General features: G+C 41.3%; 3 protein-coding genes across 3 annotated transcripts in view; 2 read left to right on the top strand and 1 right to left on the bottom strand.

Annotated features, from left to right (window-relative positions):
- The window catches only part of LOC129765110 (MOXD1 homolog 2-like), a 285645-nt gene that overhangs the window by 261930 nt on the left and 2520 nt on the right, over window positions 1-21195 (bottom strand). The gene's annotated exons all lie outside the window — the stretch shown is intronic.
- LOC129765714 (uncharacterized) lies at window positions 4952-8029 on the top strand. Its single transcript, XM_055766133.1, has one exon. The coding sequence runs from the start codon at window positions 4952-4954 to the stop codon at window positions 8027-8029; it is 3078 nt and encodes a 1025-aa protein (XP_055622108.1).
- Window positions 14378-20761, top strand: LOC129765713 (uncharacterized). Its single transcript, XM_055766132.1, has 2 exons — window positions 14378-20650; window positions 20707-20761. Exon 1 carries the CDS (start codon window positions 14378-14380, stop codon window positions 20372-20374), a length of 5997 nt encoding a protein of 1998 aa, XP_055622107.1. The 3' UTR covers window positions 20375-20650; window positions 20707-20761.

Genomic DNA, 21195 nt, shown 5'->3' with positions numbered 1-21195 from the left:
GTCTACTTATAGAAAATAATAAAATTCCACACCAATTCCATTTGGTGAATAAACAATTCCCAATTACAGCTGACGGCATTCTAGGAAAAGACTTTTTAACAAAATATGAATGTAATCTGTGTTTGAAGACATGGTTACTATCCTTTTTCTTCAATGAGACTAATCTAGAAGTACCGATCCATGACACATGGGACGATCATCTAGTCATCCCCCCCAGATGCCAGATTATCAAAGAAATAAAAATTCCACATATAAAAGAAGACACTGTCATAATTTCTCAAGAAATCAAACCTGGAGTATTTTGCGCAAATTCCATAGTTAACTCTAAAACACAATTCGTTAAAATCATTAATACCAATACGTCTGAAATACTTCTACCCAAAAATTTCAAGCCACTAACCCAACCGTTAACACATTTTACAATCAACCACAACACAACTAACAACCCTAATCGTATACCAAAATTAACTGAAGAATTAAATCTAACTAACACTCCCCGTGAAGCCCAACACAAACTGATAAATCTCTGCAGAAACTATAACGAAATATTCGCTTTAAAAGATGACTTCTTAACTACCAACAACTTTTATAAACAAAACATTCAACTCAACGACAAAAACCCCGTCTACATAAAAAATTATCGAACTCCAGAGGCCCAAATAACAGAAATAAATAAACAAATATCAAATATGTTAGAAAATAGAATCATCCAACCATCAACCTCTCCATATAATTCCCCTATACTTTTAGTGCCAAAAAAATCTAATACACAAGATAAAAAGTGGCGATTAGTGGTAGACTTTCGCCAGCTCAACAAAAAAATTACACCAGATAAATTTCCCCTTCCAAGAATAGATGAAATACTCGATCATTTAGGAAGAGCCAAATACTTTACTACTCTAGACCTAATGTCAGGTTTCCACCAAATAGAACTTGACGAAAATTCCAAAAAACTAACAGCATTCTCTACTTCAAACGGTCATTTCGAATTCAATAGACTACCTTTCGGATTAAATATTTCCCCAAACAGCTTCCAAAGAATGATGACAATTGCACTCAGCGGCTTACCACCAGAGTGTGCTTTCCTTTACATTGACGACATTATAGTAGTCGGATGTTCCATAAATCATCATTTAAGTAATTTGGAAAAAGTTTTTAAACAACTCCAAAAATATAATTTGAAACTTAACCCCGCAAAATGCTCATTCTTTAGACCAGATGTCACATACCTAGGTCATAATATATCCGCATCTGGCATCCAACCAGATAAATCAAAATTTTCAGTCATATTAAATTACCCTACACCAAACACATCGGATGAAGTCCGTCGATTCGTTGCTTTTTGCAACTATTATAGAAGATTTATTAAAAATTTTGCCCAAATTGCGCATCCCTTAAACAAACTCCTTCGAAAAAATGCAGTCTTCGATTGGAGCTCTGAATGTCAGCAAGCATTCAATTCTTTAAAATCAGCACTGATTTCTCCCACAATTTTACAATTTCCCGATTTTAAAAAAGAATTCACACTAATAACCGATGCATCAAAGACTGCCTGTGGCGCAGTATTGGCCCAAGATTGCGATGGAATCGAATTACCGATCGCTTACGCAAGTAAAGCCTTCACCAAAGGTGAAGCAAATAAATCAACAATTGAACAGGAACTTACTGCCATTCATTGGGCAATAACATTCTTTAGACCATACTTATACGGAAGAAAATTCACGGTAAAAACAGACCACAGACCGCTTGTTTACCTTTTTTCAATGAAGAATCCATCTTCCAAATTAACACGAATGAGACTAGATTTAGAGGAATTTAATTTTGACGTACAATATGTACAAGGAAAACTAAACGTAACTGCCGACGCATTATCACGAATAGCAATTGATTCTGAAACTTTGAAAACAATAAACGTCCTAGCCGTTCAAACGAGAGCAATGACAAGAAAAGAACAAAATATGAATCAGACGGAATACGAACATTTGAATAATAACACTGTACTCGATGTCAATGAGCCTGATCAACTCAAAGTATACGAGGCAGTTGAACCAACCGAATGGGAAAAACTACCCAAACTTCAATGCGGACGCGCACTCGAAGATAATGAAAACGCTAGCGAGAATGAATTTAATAATATGAAATGCGCAATTAAAAATAAAACAGGATTCAAAGAATTAATGTCGACAAATACAAAAATTGCAAGCAACTCGAAAGAGACCTTAGGGAATCTATTACAGAAAGTTGAAAATATGGCCAAAAAATTAAGAATAAGCGCGATAGCTCTAGCGTTATCAAGCGTGATATTCCAATTATGCAGCGTTCAATTCTTCAAGAAGACTTGTAACGACTCGCTAAAAAACTTGCAAATAGTGCTCTACACACCCAAGCGTGTGATAGAAAGCCAAGAAGAAAAATTAAAAATCCTGAAAAATTATCATGATGCACCAATTGGAGGACATATAGGTGCCAATCGATTATATAAAAAGCTCAGTAGACTCTATTCCTGGAGCAAAATGAAATCAGAAATTTATGAATATGTTAGAAATTGTATACAATGCAAACAAAATAAACACAAAACCCCGACCAAGGAAAACTTTATAAAAATACCCACCCCAGAAAAACCTTTTGATTGTGTATCTATTGACACTATCGGACCTTTTAACAAATCTAATTCAGGAAATAGATATGCATTAACTATCCAATGTAACCTCTCCAAATACGTAATAATAAAACCAACCCCAGACAAACAAGCATCCACAATAGCGAGAGCATTTATAGAAAATTGCATTCTCGTATACGGTACTCCGTCAATTGTTCAAACTGATCAAGGAACCGAATACAAGAATGAATTATTTGACAATATTTCAAAATTACTCCAAATTCAACAAAAATTTTCTACCCCCTATCACCCGCAATCAATCGGAAGTTTAGAAAGAAACCATCGTTGTCTTAATGAATACGTGAGACAATTCATCAACCCATCGCAGAGCGACTGGGATGATTGGTTGCCTTACTACGCATTCTGTTACAACACCACTCCGCATACAGATTTTTCATACACACCTTTTGAATTAGTTTTCGGCAGAAACGCAACACTGCCATACAACCTAAAATCACACATTGAACCCGTATACAATATCGAGCAATATCATAAAGAATTACAATTCAAACTCAAAACGGCAACAAAATCAGCAAAAGAAATAATTGACAGAATCAAACAAAAGCGTCGTGAAGATCAGCAGAAAGATACAAACCCAATACAAATACATGAGAATGATTTAGTTATGATGACTAACGAAAACAGAAGAAAACTAGACAAGGTATATCAAGGACCATACAAGGTCATATCAATAAATCACCCAAACGCGACATTATTAGATGAGAAAACCCAAAACACTCATACTGTACATAAAAATAGATTAATTACTTATAATTCCCTCCTCCGTTAGGGGGAAGGGGGTATTAGAAATTTGGTACGTATCAGAGATTAAGTTCATTTTTACTCAATTATTTCCCAATTATAATTATTATTAAAATCATCACTGTTATTATCATCATAATTATCGACAATCATTAAATACAAATATTATACAATAAGCATCACAGAACAAATTAAAACTATTATAAATTAAATACACTATATAATTAAATTTACGAATTTATCACAACCTGTAAATATAGTTAGATAACCATATGTAAGAGGAGAAGCTATAACACCCAATAATAATGAATATAATAATAATAAATGATTCCACCCGGTTACATCATTCTCCCAAAGAGGGATGGTGTAGCGGGATAACCTATTACCATTATCCTTTCCCACTTGTCATAAAATCCCAACGATCCTATTCCCACAAATTCATTCCCACGCCATAAATTATCGTCATACATGTTTGTAGGCCAAATGCATTTTTATGTCACAAGCTCACAGCTGCATACGATAATATTAAATAACAACCACTCACACTTGCAGCGTAACATTATGCAGAACTAACCCACTTCAACCAAGTGTGAAATGACAACACACAGAAACAACCACTACCCTTTTGTTCTCCGTATTGACCCGTTCGAACCAATCGAACGCGCTCACATATTTCCTTGCTGGCTCCTCCTCCTCTAGAATAGAAGCTACCTTGTGTAGAGTTTTAGTTTAAGCATTATAAAAAGTACATGTCGAATGCAAGCAACAGGTCTTTTACATTTCCAACCAATCAAGTTAACAAGTGTCGAATGCACGCGAGGACGGAACTAAGAATATAGTGATATTTATATTAGTGGAATGTGCCTGAGTTCTTTCATTCCGAATAATATCACAAGTGCCCCAAAGTGATAGAAATTGTATACTACATCGGGTGTGAACCTCCACACACGCTATAAAGACGACCCTTCTGGCCTTCGGACAATATATATCAGACTAATATTCCTTCCCTTCCTCTGGTGACTGTAAGGACGTGGCCGGTGTCGTTATTGAATATTTAAAGTTCGATTCACCGAAACTTGTACAATGAGAATACTTTGCTACTCCCAAGCGTCATTCGGTGTATTCTTTGTGTAATTTTGCTGGTTCAGGTCAACCAAGAAGAGCAACTACGAAATGTACTGTCTACCCAAGCTCAAGTTCAAGCTGGACAAACAATGCCTTATAATCAAACCAAACTGCCACGACCTTTGAGGACGAGTTTAGTATTGTAATCATTGAAATATATTTTAAATGACACTGAAACAAATAGTCCAGCATCAACTATGCGGTCGTGTCCCAGATGCAACGGTAACGGTAAAATCACAATTCTGTTTGTTGTTTTCAAACCACAGTCGATAATCTATCTAACCGAGTGAAAAGTCTTATCTAAATGCGGTAATCTCAAACCTTTTTTTTATACTTCACGCGAATTCGGTTCCGTACTTTCGCACGGAATCCACTCAATCACGTTGAGTGCGTCGATGTGATAACATGCGCAATAACAATATGTGGTGGCTAATTTTGATCGCCCTCGGGTCGGCAGCAGCACAGGATCCGGATTTAGCATTCCGATGCAGCAGAATATTGTCATATGCACTTCTCCCGAACCCGAGTGACTGTGGAGCGTTCATATTTTGCAACGAGGGAACACCGCTGGAGTACGATTGCCATCGGGATGAGATTTGGTCCCAGGAGGATGCGGCATGCGTGCTGGGCTCTCAAGAGACCTGCGAGCTGTGGCAGCCGACGTGGGAATGTGAACGAGTAGCTGACGGGCCAATCGCGTACCCAAGGGAATGTGGCAGGTTTATCAATTGTGTCGGAGGGCGTGCTAATGTGGTAGAGTGCCCACCGGGTCTCATCTACCTAGCTGGTAGATCCGGATGTGTGGTGGGAAATTCGGTGCGATGCGAATCACTTGAACATCTTTGCGATGAAGAAGCTGAAGAGGTTTTTGGACATCCAGAACACTGCGGTGCGTTTATCGAGTGTGATGGGAACGCAGCTAGGTTGGAGTTTTGTCCAGCGGATGAGATTTTTAGTTTGGATATCAAATTTTGCGTTCCAGGCGATTCGAATACGTGTGATCCACAACCAGTTGAGAGTGTTTGTGAGGGGCGAGCAGATGGACTTCTTGCACATCCTACGGATTGTGCTGCGTACGTTTTCTGCGAAAACAATACATCTACTGTTGAAAGATGCCAGAAGGGAAAAATATTCGTGCCACGGGATGCAATCTGTGTGCTGGGCGTTGAAAGCAACTGTCGTTTGTTGCCGGATGTTTGTGATGGTTTACCGGGCGGTTACATAATCGAACATCCCGATCACTGTGATGTATTCATGAAATGCTCAGAAGATAGGTACACCATCGGCCATTGTGCGCCAGGTCAAATATTCCGTGTGGATATGAAGTTCTGTGTTCCCGGCGATGCAGTAAGCTGCACCATTACACCGCTTGAAGAAATGTGTCTTGATATGCCGTTCGGATCAATTTTCCCCCATCCGGAGGACTGTTCGAAACTGGTGAGGTGTGCAATCCAACACGCCGCGGAGATGCCGTGTCCGCAGAATAGTGTGGTTCAACCGGGAAGCCTCGCATGTGTTCCAGGAAATCCAGAGACTTGCCAACAGTTTGATGAGTTGTGCATTGGCAAACATGAAGAGACGATCGCGCTTCCAGATCGATGTGATTTCGCCATCCATTGCCAAAATGACCAATCCGCTGTGGTTTTCTGCCCTCCCGGAGAAATTTTTGATGTCCTTCAAAAGAGATGCTTGCCCGGAAATGTGTACAAGTGTGAATTACTAAATTGTCTAGACAAAATGGATGGAATGTGGGGTCATTCGGAGCTGTGCAATGTATTTGTTCGGTGTGATAGCGAACAAATTTCCGTTCATCCCTGTCCTCCCGAGCATATTTTCCATCTACTAATGAGAATGTGTACCCCAGGAAATCCAACAGACTGCGAATACGATCCTTTGGAACGGATGTGTAAGAATAGGTTCAGCGGCAGTAGATATCCGCACCCTACCACCGCGCATTGTCTCGACTATGTTGTCTGCATCGACGGAGAGGCTGAAGTTCGGAGCTGCCCAGCGGCAACAGTCTTACGGCCCCAACAGTTGGATTGCCTACCAGGCGATGTCGAAACCTGCGAGTACTTCGAAGTTTTTTGCTCAGCAGACCACGAAGAGATCCATCCTCACCCGGCCCGATGTGATGTGAGAATCGTTTGCATCGCTGGTGAGCCACACCTGCAGTTTTGTCCCGAAGGAGAGATCGTGGATCCGAGCTCAATGAATTGCGTTCCCGGTGATGTCAGCGAGTGTTATTGTTTTGGTAAAATCGATGGGATTTATGTGGATCCAACGAACTGTGCTCAGTACGTTCGTTGTGAGTCGGGCGCAATGATAACGAGGTCCTGTTCTGTTGGGGAAATTTTCAATTCGGAGATGAAGCTGTGTGTTCCAGGTGATACGGAAAACTGCCAACGGTTCCCGTTGGAGAACATGTGTCAAGGCAGACCCAATGGACGTCGGTATCCTCACCCGGATGACTGTAGCCAATTCGTCCTCTGCGATGATGAGGAAGCCTTAGTGGAATCATGTGGACGAGGTTCGGTTATCCAACCAGGCACGGGTGATTGTGTCGTCGGCAATACGAACTCCTGTGAGCTGTATGTCGATCTTTGTCAAGGGATTCAAATTGGAAGCGTTGCGCACCCTGAAAGCTGTGAATTATTTATCACATGTGAGGAGGACGAATCGTTTGCTGAACACTGTGTACGCGGAGAAATATGGGATGCGGTTGAATCTGTCTGTTTCCCTGGGAACGTCCTCACTTGCGAGCTGTTGCCCTCATGCGAAGTGGAGAACGAAGGTATCAAGCTTCCACATCCCAATTTCTGTGATGTCTTCATTCGATGTGAAAAGGAACACTCGGTGTTGAATGAGTGTCCACCAGGAGAGATATTCAACCAAGAGAAACAAATCTGCGCCTTTGGTGATTCGGAAACTTGCAAACTAGTTCCAGAACCAGACATATGTGCAGGACGTCCAGATTGCACTCTGATTCCCGATCCAGACAATTGCAAAATTTATCATCATTGTTATGCACAAACCTCCACAACGATGGTTTGCAGCCCAGGTCACATATTCGCCTTCCTATCTGCTGGATGCGTTCCTGGGAACGATGCGACCTGCGAAAGCTACAGTAATCGTTGCATGGGACGACCGGATGGAATCGTTGCATTCCCTGATTCCGCCAGATGTAATTTGTTTCTTGCCTGTTCTGGAGGTCTAACGTCCGCTCACTCTTGCCCAGGGGAGGAGATTTTGAGTGAAGAGCAGCAGCTTTGCGTTCCTGGTAATTTCGAATCCTGTTCATTCGCTGATGAAGATTATCAATTTTGTTCCGATATGGCGGATGGAAGATACGCACACCCTCTGCTGTGCTATCTCTTCATTACATGCATCGATGGGTTTGCTGCAGTTGGAGCTTGTCAACTCAACGAAGTGTTTGATTCTATCCAACTGGAATGCGTTGTAGCAGATAGAAGTATTTGTTAATTTGAATGTTCGAAAAATAAAATTAGAAAGGTTGTGACCAAGACACGACCACATTGTTAATGTAGAACTACGAAATTATTGTCGACGAGAAAAACCAACCAATTTAAGAATGAATTCTTCAATACAAAAAAAGGAGAAGGGTCTGAGCCTAGGGGCACGGACGAAAGTTTGACGTAGGACTGTGATTGTTCAGAACACTTGGTTATTTAAAATGTAGTGTTTTTCATTGTTCAGAAATCTGTTAGTTTAACTCTTTTGGAACTCTAAATAGTAGCGCTAAAAAGAGCCGTTTGTTGTATGTACTCATAACCTTCAAACGGTTTATAACGAACAAAGAAAGACAATAAGCTTCTGGCAGGAAGTTCAACTGTCTAACTGAAAATGATTAATGAATGGTGGAATGGTAGATGAAGTATATGTGAATCGGTAAACAAAAAAATATATCGTCATTGATTACATTGAATATGAAATTTATGGAGAAAAAACGAAAAAACAAGTTGGAAATATTCACGATTTCGTGATATTTTGAGGTAAAATACACATGAAATCATGAAGTTGCTTTATTTTTAATGTATAGCTATGTTATTGTGATTTCTTTCCATTGTTTTATTCTTATTATTAGGCATCGGGAGCAGTAGCTTTTTCGGCGAAATAATGTTCGTTTGCAGACTATCACAATCAAGTCGTATTGGTTCTACTGCTCAATCTATCATAGAAGGAATTGAGTCATTGAGAATTATGAATATGAGTCATGAAGAATATTAATATTTCATTTCGTTTCATTTTTGTGTTGCGATGTAATGCCGATCTCAAAAAGTCTTCGCATAATCGCTGCCTCCTCCTAATTAATGAACGATCACTGTATGGGTAACACTTTCCTCGCTGCTTTGATTAAATCTTACATGAAGTTTGAGTGATGCATGCCATCTTGCATATGATTACTTTAACATCTTGCCTTTTGTTAGATAGAACGAATTATTGCACGCAATTTTGTGTTACATACAACATTCATGGGAACGAAGTTGGAAGAAAGAACGATTCTGTGTAATATACATTTGAAAACTCTCAATAAACGTTACATTTTTCGTAGTGACCCTCCTATATAGAAATCAAAGACGTAGTCCTACGTCAAAACTTGCAACCTTTTTTCCATGCACTGTCAAATGTTTCTCCGTCAAAGGAACAAACGATTCTGTGACTTTGTTCATTTACGTTTTTGGTCGACGTAACGAGAAGTAAAATTGAATTGAAATTATGTTTATAACACCTCAATAATACTTAAATGTCAGTTGGGCCCCTATGATTTTGAACGCTAGCATTGTTTAAAAAAAAAAACTAGTTCGTTTATTTCATTTGATTATTTTTACTTTCAACCCTTCTACTACGGCAGTATGCTCCGTCGAAGTGCTACCACTGAACGGAGCACTGCGCCGAAAAGTATGCATATCGCGCTGGTGTGATCGAGGTGCAGTATCACCCTGATGTCGTATATAGGCGACGCTCGTAGCGGAAGGGTTAATATCAATACTTTTCCTATGTAGTGTACAAGAAAAGTAAAACACATAAACAAAATCTGAGACGTCACAGATTTAAAAACCTTCCCATCTTACATTTTCCATCTCGGTTTATGTCAGCGTCTTTCGAATCTTCTACAACAAAAAGAGGAGAAAAGTCAAAAGCTGTCAGCGTTTTTCGTTTATCGAGTTTTTTGTGCACCCTATTTTCACCATTCCACTTGTATATCGACCACAAACTATAAACACTTTTGTTTGTATAATCCTTTTGAGGTGGGAATGAACCCCAGCACATGTCACAGTAAGGCGTTACTTCTGGGATTTGAAAGCATACTTCAATGAATGATATGTTGTATCTAATGTGGAGGCGATCTGGCGTAGTGGTAACATCCATACCTCTCACGCAGAGACAGGGATGCTAGGTTTGAAGACATTTGGCTTACTGTGAAGAAACTTACTTTGAAGACATCATGAAATATGTGAGTACATTTCAGTATGATAGCGTTCGTGGGTTTTTGAGGTATATTATTTCCATGAAATTCAAACTGTTGGTCGAAAATATCGTCAAAAGAAGTAGGGCTTTTGACTCAGTGTCATTCGCTTGCTTTTTCTTAACAGTGTCACTTGATTACTTATGTTCTTAGCAATCAACGGAGACTTTTGTCTCTGGGTCATTCATTTGTTTTTTTTTAAACTTTTCCAAGCTGAAAATTCACAAACATAATTAATGAATTCAGCAACAAAGCGACTTTTACTCCAAATTCTGGAGAACTTCAAGCGGTCTGGATACATATAGCCTCTAGAAGACATTAGTTCATTTGTGCTCGAGAATTCGAATGATTGTGACATTGCATTTTAGTTGTTTCGGGCCTATACTATACAATAGATTAACCTAGATCATTCAAACGATCACTTCACAAATCGAAGGTTTTCCGTTTACGTACCGTTTCAATCATTAGTTTTATGGATATGGTTTGAGTTACAACCAAAACTACATAGCTGAAATGAACAAATTGAGTTATCACAGTTCCGTTTTTGTGGACGAAATGAGGCTCACTCAATCAACGGTTTATCAAGGCAATTATCATTTCTAAACATATAAAATTTAGCTCGCAGTTGCGCAATATATCCTTTGTTTACATTTATAGAAATAATCTTCAAAACCTCAAGATAAGTTTAATGAAATGTGCTATGCAACAATACCATTGAATAAGCTATCAAACCATGTTCAAAAGTAAATTATGAATTATTAAAGTTTCCTAAGATATGATTGTGAAGATGTTTTTTCGTTCCATGTGAAGACATTTGAAAAAATCACCTGGCATCCCTGCGTAGAGATCACGAGTTCAATTCTCACTCCCGACGTTCTTCCAAAAATGGAAGTAAAAGTGACGAACCAGCCGAAATGTGTTGAAAGTCACTATAATAGAGAAAAAAAAGTTGTATCTAAATAAATGCAGTGCGTTTCCATTTTCCAAAATTCTGGATACTCTTAAAATATCCACACCGGCACGAAAATGACCCGTATGCAACGACAAACACTTTGATACAAAAAGTTTTCTCTTCTTCGAGGCCGTGTAGCGAATTTGAATAAAATTGCACTGCAGTTTTGCATACCTTCCATTATTTCCATTCTTGAATCGAGCTGTGCGTGTATACGAGGGTCACTATTTATATTTCGGGAATAGGAACAAAAACAAATAGTTAAGCTGCGAATATATTTTTATTGTTTTTCAAAGTACTCGCCACGATGATCGATACACTTTTGCATGCGCTTAAACCAATTTTCAAAGCATTTATTCCAATCGACACGAGCCTTTTTTTGAGCGATTGTCAAATTATGTGGCATCCAACGTGAACATAATTTTCGCACAAATAAGTGTTCATGTAAAATCGCATATATGCTGGTGGAACTAATGCTTAGGGATGCCTCAATCTCACAATAGGTTACATGACGATCTTGCTTAATCATTTCGTGCACAGCATCGATGTTTTCTGGCACTACAGTCGATTTTGGACGACCTTCACGAAACTCGTCGGACAGCGAACTACGACCACGATTGAATTCACTATACCAGCGATACACAGTAGTTTTTGATGGAGCTTCATCGCCAAAAGTCAAATTAAGTTGATTGACGCACTCTTGTTGTGATAATCCACGTCGAAAGTCGTAAAAAATCATCGCACGAAAATGATCACGATTCAGTTCCATTTTTTTTGCCGAGACCAAACTTTCAGCTAAATATAAAATAAACAAATAGCGTCCGTATGACAAAATGTTCTGAGTACGTATATCGTCAAAAATGTCAAACTTTACGATGGAACCGTCAGATGGACTCACATGACATCAGTGTTGCCAATTCCCGAAATATAAATAGTTACCCTCGTATGAGCGCGATATCAGCATTAGGAATAAATGTTCGCTCGTTGTGTTGTAGTGATTAGGGGGTGCCTCAAGGCACTCAAAGTTTAGATGTTTTTATCCTCGGAAATCTTCCAAAGGGAAACATGAAATTTGGAAAACCTAATTTTTTTTTTCGATGCCAAATTACTTAAAAATGCATAAAATGTCGAGAACGGAACGTCGGGTCATTTCTTTGGACCAATCAACAAAATGTACATGGTCGGATATTTTGTTTATTGGCCCAAAGAAATGACCTGTGCAAAATTTCGGCTCAATCGGACATGAATAAGGGGTGCCTCAAAGCACTCGAATATTAGATTTTTTTAGCCACTTAGGCTAGGTTCCAAAAGGTCGAGTTTTTTTTCGAGATAACACCCGATCTCGACGTTTTATGCATTTTCAAGTCATTTGGCATCGAAAACTTTTTTCGATTTTCCAAATTTCATGTTCCCTCTTGGAAGATTTTCGAGGGTAAAAAAATCAAATCATTGAGCGTTTTGAGGCCCCCCTAAGTTATGTCCGATTGAGCTGAAACTTTGCATAGGTAATTTTTCTGGGCCAATAAACAAAATGTACATGGCTGGTTTTTGAAATTTGACATAATTTTCGCTGCCACCCCTTATGTATATAAAAATGGATTTCTGTCTGTCTGTCTCACTGTCTGATTCTTATGGGCTTGGATATTACTTAACCGATTGGCGTGAAAATTTGTACGTAGGGGTTTTTGGGGCCGGAGAAGGTTCTTATGATGGTTTCAGATCCCTCCTCCTTTCTAAGGGGGGTTGATATAACAATGAAACACAAGTTTCAGCATAATCTTTGGCATGTGGAGGTTTTAGAGGGCACAATTTTTTCCTATGGTGGCTCCTCTCCAGACAAACAAAACACAAATTTCTGCATCACTCGAGAAATAATAGAGCAAATGGAACCAAAATTAGAATGTGAGGAGTTTACAGTACAATAAATGTTCTTATGATGGTATGACACCCCTCCCTTCTTTGAAAGGGGAAGGTGGGTCCCATAAAAATATCACTCATTTTTCAACTAACAATATTCCAACGAAATATTCGATTAAATACAGTTTTTGTTTTCTTTTCACTGTATTTAATCGAATCCTGTATATAATCGAGTAAAAAAAAAATTTTTTTTTTTGGTTTTTTTGCATGTATTTTTCGTTTTTTGAATATAAAAGAAGAATTTTATTTTTGATTTATCCCCTCAAATCTTGAAAACACATTTCTCACAGGAAAAAAATAAATTTATCCAGATTATCTCAGGAGGTGATAGACGATCATATTTGATGGAAAAAATCCTTGTACGCATATGTTCGAATTTCAACAATGACAGAGTTATACAGGGAAACTTCGATATAACGTACCCTCGATATAACGTACACATTATCAAAGTCCAAAAAAATATTTTGTTAAATATTTTTTTTCTGAAAGAACAATAGATTATCTGTATTTTGATACTAAAGCTTGTGTTGTAACTCTAACCAATCCCGAAATACAACTGTTTTGTGATTCTGGATTCTAAATGAATCAAACTTCAATCAACAGAACGAAGGGAAACATCATAAGAAAAGTTGGCTTCGTCTTCTTATTGATTTTATTCATCAACCTTACTCTAACAGCAACACAATAAAGTAATATAAGCTACGTTTCAGAGTTCTTTATTATGCTTCGATATAACGTACAATTCGATACAACGTACAATTTTGAACGTAAAATGTACGTTATATCAAAGTTACCCTGTAGAGCTTTTTTTTCTTGTTTCGGACTCTGCTGCCTCAAACTGGCTCTACGCTACGGAAGACGATTCCTTTGCTTTTTTTGAAAGACGAGAAAATTTAGTACAGGATATAATAGTGGAACATCTAGATTAACGGTGTTAGAAACAACACCGCAGGGAACACGAGCAGCCTCGTCGGAAAACAGAAACACAAAAACGTCAAATAGTAGACATGTCGAAAAACGAGCTACAACTGACTCTCGGACTAGTCAATTGTCAAATAGGCAAAAAACATGAAAGGTTCATGGTGGAAAGTACGTGTTTAAAAATCACAAGTTAAAATAAAGTTATTCCTAAATTGATTATACTAGTTAAAATAATAGATATAACTAGTGAATTTGTGGAACTACAGCCGTGAGTAATCTCATACATAATTGGAATATTGTACCTAACAGGACACAAAACGGATTAAAACGAACAACACGTGGGTTAAGATTCGCAGATAAAAGGCAATCTTGCGAGGCAGAAAATCTATTGCAGGAGGAAGAGAAACTAAATGTAAAAGGGTAAATCTATTAAAAATATGAATTTAATTAATAAATATATATTTGTAGCTTTGATCTACTAACAGCGAAGTTGATCCAAAGAATTTCTTTCCGTAATCCGAACAAAATCAAAGATTTACGGATAACCTCAAAAATGGATGCTTCTACGGATAAGAATTGTCTGCTCTGCGATGCACCTGATACTGTTGATGATATGGTCCAGTGTGGTCAGTGTGAGTTGTGGGCGCATTACGGATGTGCTGGAGTCGATGATGAAATTAAGAAAAGGCCCTGGAGTTGCCCGAAATGCGCGAACCTGCTGCAGGTTCAAAAGCCCAAAACAAAATCCAAGACAAAGAGTGGATCGAAAAGTGATGCCGGGTCGGTGAAGAGCGTGATTTCGGCAATAAAGCAACTGGAAGAGGAGCAGGCAGCGATGGAAAAGGAGCTGGAAGAAGAAAAGGAGCTCCGTGAAAAACGGTTGGTCATGGAGAAAACTCTACGAGAGAAGCGTATGGAACAAGAAAGAGATTTACGTGAAAAGGAGTTCCGACAACAACAAGAGCTACGGGAGAAGCAGCTGTTGGAGGAGAGGGAAATGCTGGAGCGTAACCTAGCTGCTGAAGAGGAATTCCTGCGAAAGCAGCATGCACTACGTGAGCAGTTCCAGATCAATAAGAAGAACTCTGCTAAGAAATGGACAGATGCGGATGGTGCTGTGGGCGGCGGCTTTGAAGTAGACAGACGGTCAGAAGTCCCAGCCGATGAAAAGGTGAAGAATTGGTTGAAGGAGCAGAAATCATCTCCAGATGAGAAAGGTGATCCCAGAGGAGCCTATCCAAAGAACACAATTACGAAGGTGGATAATCAACCGACCAAGAAGAAACTGTCCAAGATGGAAAGACTGAAAGCATTGTTAGAGGAGGAGAGTAGTTCCGCGGATGAAGGCGAAAGAGAAGCAGAAGAAGATGGGAAACCCGTTCAGCAACCGCAAGAACCAACCCGACTAAATCAGAGGGAGCAGAGGTCATACGGGCCGGGGCATCGGTTGACACAAGACCAGCTTGCTGCACGCCAAGTGATGTCGAAACAGCTTCCAGTCTTCAAAGGTGAGCCCGAGGTATGGCCTCTGTTCATCAGCAGCTTTGAAAACACGACCAAAGCTTGCGGGTTTACCAACCTGGACAATCTCAAGCGTCTGCAGGACTGCCTTCTGGGAGAGGCCCTCGAGGCGGTCAGAAGTCGATTGATCCTACCGGAATCAGTTCCGGGAGTGATAAGTGATCTCCGAAATCTTTTCGGGAAACCAGAAAAACTCCTCAAAGCATTTCTTATGAAGGTTCGAAGAGCTCCTTCTCCAAAGGCCGAGAAGCTAGAGACCTTCCTTCACTTCGGAATTACGGTGAAACAATTATGCGATCACCTGGAAGCGGCCGGACTGGCAGACCACTTAAACAATCCAATGTTGGTCCAGGAACTTGTAGACAAACTGCCGCCACACTACAAGCTTGACTGGGTGCGGTTCAAAAGGTTTTCCCACGGTACTCCTCTTCGTATGTTCACCGACTTTATGAGCGGTGTCGTCTCGGATGTGTCCGAGGTCGCAGAGTTCTCAGCACTGGAGCTAAATGAGTCATCCTTTCCAAGGAATAAGAGCGCAAAGAAGAGAGAATTCGTTCATATGCATTCCGCCCCTCCCAAGGTGGAAAGGCCACATGGTGACAAAGCTGCCAAGCCATGTTGGATGTGTAAACGGTCGGATCACAAAGTAAGATTTTGTGACGACTTTAAAAAATTAAACGTCACCGACAGACTGAAAGTAATTGAAAAGCATAAGCTTGGTGTGCTATGTCTCAATAATCACGGAAAGAGCCGCTGTAGTTTCAAGCTGCGTTGCAGTGTTGGAGATTGTCAGGAGTACCATCATCCACTTTTGCATCGTACCAAGGAGACGGTACAGGCGTTGGAAGTGCAGTGCAATACTCACAGTCATTCCAATAGGTCGATCATCTTCCGGATGGTACCAGTATCGCTTTCGGTAGGGGACCAGTCAGTGGACACACTGACGTTCCTAGATGAGGGTTCGTCAGTTACGTTAATCGAGGAGACGATCGCTAACCAACTCCAAGCAAAGGGGACCCCAGAACCATTAATTGTGTCGTGGACCGGCAATATGAAGAGGTACGAAGATGCATCCAGACGAGTCGATTTAATGTTGTCAGCAAGGGACTCGGATAAAAAACTTTTACTGCTTGGAGCACGCACAGTTTCCGAACTGGTGCTCCCGAAACAGGAAGTGCGTTTTCAAGAACTTACGAAGCGCTACGCTCACCTGCGTGATCTACCGGTAGCGGATTCAAAATTCGAAGATCCGAAGATTATAATCGGCCTGGACAACCTTCACGTGTTCGCTCCGCTGGAAGCGCGGATCGGTCGACCCGGTGAGCCGATTGGCGTGAGAAGCAAGATAGGGTGGACAATTTACGGGCCTGAGAAGCAGATCCCGTCATTGATGCAACACGTCAATTTTCATATGACGGAAGAGGTCACCAATCAGGAACTTCATGACATCTTTCGAATCCAATATGATCTAGAACAACAAGGTGTATCTCCGACTGGCGTTCCAGAATCGGAAGAAGACCTTCGAGCCCGAGAGATACTGCGTACAACCACTATTCGTGTCGGCGATCACTTCGAAACAGGGCTGCTCTGGCGGAAGGACGAGAGAAATTTTCCTGATAGTTACAACATGGCAAAACAGCGATTGCTGACATTAGAACGACGCTTGGAGAAGAAACCACAGCTTCGAGAAAAGATACGGCAACAAGTCAAGGAGTACCAGTTGAAACAGTACGCGCATCTAGCGACCGAGGAGGAACTGTCCGAATCCGATCCGGCAACAGTGTGGTACCTTCCACTGAACGTTGTGGAGAATCCACGCAAACCCGGAAAGGTGCGTCTTGTATGGGACGCTGCAGCTGCTGTCCGAAGTGTCTCGTTAAACTCGGAATTGCTGAAGGGACCAGATATGCTGATCTCGCTCCCATCGGTCATCTGTCGCTTCCGGGAACGGCGCTACGGTTTCGGTGGTGACATCAAAGAGATGTACCACCAAATCAAAATCAGGAAAGAAGATAAAAATGCACAACGGTTTCTGTTCCGAAATGATTCAGCGGATCCTGAGCCTCAGGTCTACATCATGGATGTTGCAACTTTCGGGGCAACCTGCTCGCCGTGTTCCGCACAATTTATAAAAAACTTGAACGCAGGTGAATTTGCCAGCCAGTACCCGGAAGCGGCAGCAGCCATTGCAAACCGCCATTACGTAGATGACTACTACGACAGCGCCGATACTATTGCGGAGGCGGTAAAGCTGGCCAGGGAGGTGAAGTACATTCACTCACGCGGTGGGTTCCATATAAGAAATTGGGTGAGCAACTCGGAGCAATTTGTACGTGAGATGGGAGAAGAATGTGTTGGTCCTACTGTACATTTCAAGGACAAGAGCTCTGTTGCCGAACGCGTCTTGGGTGTATCCTGGAACACGACAAATGATGCTTTCCTGTTCACCGCTCCTCCTAGGATGACTGATGATGAGCATCCCACGAAACGAAGCGTCCTCAGCCACATAATGTCCATGTACGACCCGATTGGATTCCTGTCACCATTCACCGTGCAGGGCAAAATACTGGTGCAGGATTTGTGGAGGACCGGTTGTGAGTGGGACGAACCAATCGAAGAAGAATCGCACAACAAGTGGAGGAGTTGGATAAACTTACTGCCGGAGATCGAAGCAGCCAGAATTCCGAGGGCGTACTTCGGGGACGCTTCATCGGATGAGTTAACCGATGTCCAACTTCATATACTCACCGATGCTAGCGAGAAAGCGATTGGTTGCGTGGCGTATTTTCGGGTGACGATCGGAGAAGAAATTCGGTGTGCGTTGGTGATGAGTCGAACGAAGGTGGCGCCGTTGAAGCAACTGACGATTCCGCGGCTGGAGCTCCAAGCCGCTGTTATGGGAGCGAGATTGGCGAAGACGGTGTGTGCCAGCCACAGCATCAAAATATCACGAAAGTTCTTTTGGACCGATTCCCAAACGGTCCTTTCGTGGATTCGTTCAGACCAGCGGCAATACAAACCGTTCGTAGGATTCCGTATAGGGGAGATTTTAGACCTCACCAGGTTGACAGATTGGCGATGGGTGCCAACTAAATATAACGTCGCTGACAGGCTGACGAAGTGGAGCTGTGACCAGAGTTTCGACACGGGAAGCGTGTGGTTCAAGGGACCATGTTTCTTATACCAGGATGAAGCAGACTGGCCTCAGCAATCCAGACCTTCAGCGAATACTGCGGAGGAGCTTAGGGCGTATTACTTGTTCCACGATGTTGCCGTTCCGGAGCCTTTGGTTGATGTCAAGCGGATTTCAAAGTGGAGCGTATTAGTCCGAACGGTGGCATGTGTCTTCAGATTCATCTCGAACTGCAGGCGGAAGGTGAAAGGTTTGCCAATTGAGACTCTTAAGCCGACGCAGGCGCAAGTGAAGGTGTTGCTCCCGGTTTCCATCCCTATGGTTCGCGTACCGCTGAAGCAGAAGGAATTTCGTTGTTCCGAATGTTTTCTTATAAAAATTGTTCAGGCAGAGACATACGGAGACGAACTCAAAGTGCTCACGAAAAATCAGCAAAGGCAAGCAGCAAAGTGGTACCCTCTAGAAAAGGGCAGTCCTCTCTACAAGTTAACTCCATTGCTGGACCCTGATGGTGTCATCCGGATGGAAGGCCGCACCGGGGATGCCGAAGAGTTACCATTTGAACTACGCTTCCCAATCATCCTGCCGAGGGACCACGAGGTTACAAGAAAGATTATTCTCCATTTCCACGAGCGATATGGGCACGGTTTTCGCGAAACCGTAAAGAATGAGCTGCGTCAGCGGTACTTCATCCCAAATATCAACGCTGCAGTACGGAAGGTGGCGAGTAGCTGTTTGTGGTGTAAAGTGCACCGAAATCAACCGCGAACACCAAGAATGGCTCCGCTTCCAAACCAAAGACTTTCACCATACCAGCGTGCCTTTTGCTATACCGGGGTGGATTATTTCGGACCCGTGGAGGTATCCTCTGGCCGCAGTCATCCAAAACGTTGGGTGGTCTTATTTACATGCCTTGTAATGCGTGCGGTACACCTCGAAGTCGCCAGCGACCTAACAGCAGCTTCCTGCCTGATGGCGATTCGAAGATTCGTGGGTCGCAGAGGAACGCCACTCGAGTTTTGGTCGGACAACGGAACCAATCTGAAGGCAGCCGGAAAGGAGATTTTCGAGAACATTCGGGTAATCGAAGAAGAATGCGCAGACGCCTACACTGATGCACGCACGAAGTGGAGGTTCATTCCACCTGCCAGTCCCCACATGGGGGGCTCGTGGGAACGCCTCGTACGGACGGTAAAGGAGGCATTGGTGGTCATTCTCGATGGAAAGAAACTCACAGACGAGATCCTCCACACAGCGATCATCGAAGCTGAAGATATGGTGAACTCTCGTCCGTTAGTGTACGTAGCCGAAGAAGCTTCCAATACAATCACCCCAAACCACTTCTTGCGAGGAGTGTCGCCAAATGAACCGCTTCTGGTTCCACCACCTCCTCACTCGGCGGAGGCCATTCGCAATGCATATTATCGTTCCCAAGAATTGGCTGAACAGTTGTGGCAGCGGTGGGTGAAAGAGTACGTGCCGATGATTAACCAGCGGAGCAAGTGGTTCAGCGAAGTAAAGCCGTTAAAAAAAGGTGACCTGGTATACGTAGTAGACGGTAAGAACCGGAAGTTATGGGTTCGGGGAGTCGTGGTCGAGCCGATAGTGTCAAAGGACGGCAGGGTTCGGCAGGCTTGGGTAAGAACCAGCAGCGGAGTGTATAGACGGCCAACAACTAAGCTTGCGGTGTTGGAGATTGACGAGGGTAACGCTGGACCGGATCAGGGGACCGAACCAGGATTACGGGCCGGGGATATGTTAGAAACAACACCGCAGGGAACACGAGCAGCCTCGTCGGAAAACAGAAACACAAAAACGTCAAATAGTAGACATGTCGAAAAACGAGCTACAACTGACTCTCGGACTAGTCAATTGTCAAATAGGCAAAAAACATGAAAGGTTCATGGTGGAAAGTACGTGTTTAAAAATCACAAGTTAAAATAAAGTTATTCCTAAATTGATTATACTAGTTAAAATAATAGATATAACTAGTGAATTTGTGGAACTACAGCCGTGAGTAATCTCATACATAATTGGAATATTGTACCTAATTAAAATGATAAAGACAGGACACAAAACGGATTAAAACGAACAACACGTGGGTTAAGATTCGCAGATAAAAGGCAATCTTGCGAGGCAGAAAATCTATTGCAGGAGGAAGAGAAACTAAATGTAAAAGGGTAAATCTATTAAAAATATGAATTTAATTAATAAATATATATTTGTAGCTTTGATCTACTAACAGCGAAGTTGATCCAAAGAATTTCTTTCCGTAATCCGAACAAACGGATTTTAATAACATATGGGAATTAAAAATCTTAAAAGTTAATAATTTTTAATGTGTTATTATTAATTTTCTCCTAAAAATTTATATTGAACTATATTGTTTCTATCAATCAAGTTAAAACTCTTAAACCACACTACAATTTGTTCTTTAACACCCAACTTCTATCTTTGTTAATTTCGCTGCAATATCGATATAAACAATTCCTGGTGAAAATTCAGGCTAAATCTTCAAAAATCGCGATTTTTACCCAACTGTACATGTACTAGCCACTTAAACTTCACCTTAACGTTGCCTTAACGTTGAAGGATCACATTTCTTCTTGAAATAAGCTATATATATAATATAAATAAAAATATTTTTTTCCAAACTGTATATAATCGAGTCTGTATATGATCGAGTCCGACCTGTATAACAATGGATAATTTTCGGA

Source organism: Toxorhynchites rutilus, chromosome 2 (assembly GCF_029784135.1).
Source record: "Toxorhynchites rutilus septentrionalis strain SRP chromosome 2, ASM2978413v1, whole genome shotgun sequence".
NCBI lineage: Eukaryota > Metazoa > Arthropoda > Insecta > Diptera > Culicidae > Toxorhynchites > Toxorhynchites rutilus.
The sequence above is the reverse complement of the archived record's forward strand: the minus strand, read 5'-3'. Positions and strand labels throughout refer to the sequence as shown.

Excerpts from the sequence above, each read along its gene's own strand:
- LOC129765713 (XM_055766132.1), top strand. The coding sequence starts at position 14,378 with ATGGATGCTTCTACGGATAAGAATTGTCTGCTCTGCGATGCACCTGAT.
- LOC129765714 (XM_055766133.1), top strand. The coding sequence starts at position 4,952 with ATGCGCAATAACAATATGTGGTGGCTAATTTTGATCGCCCTCGGGTCG.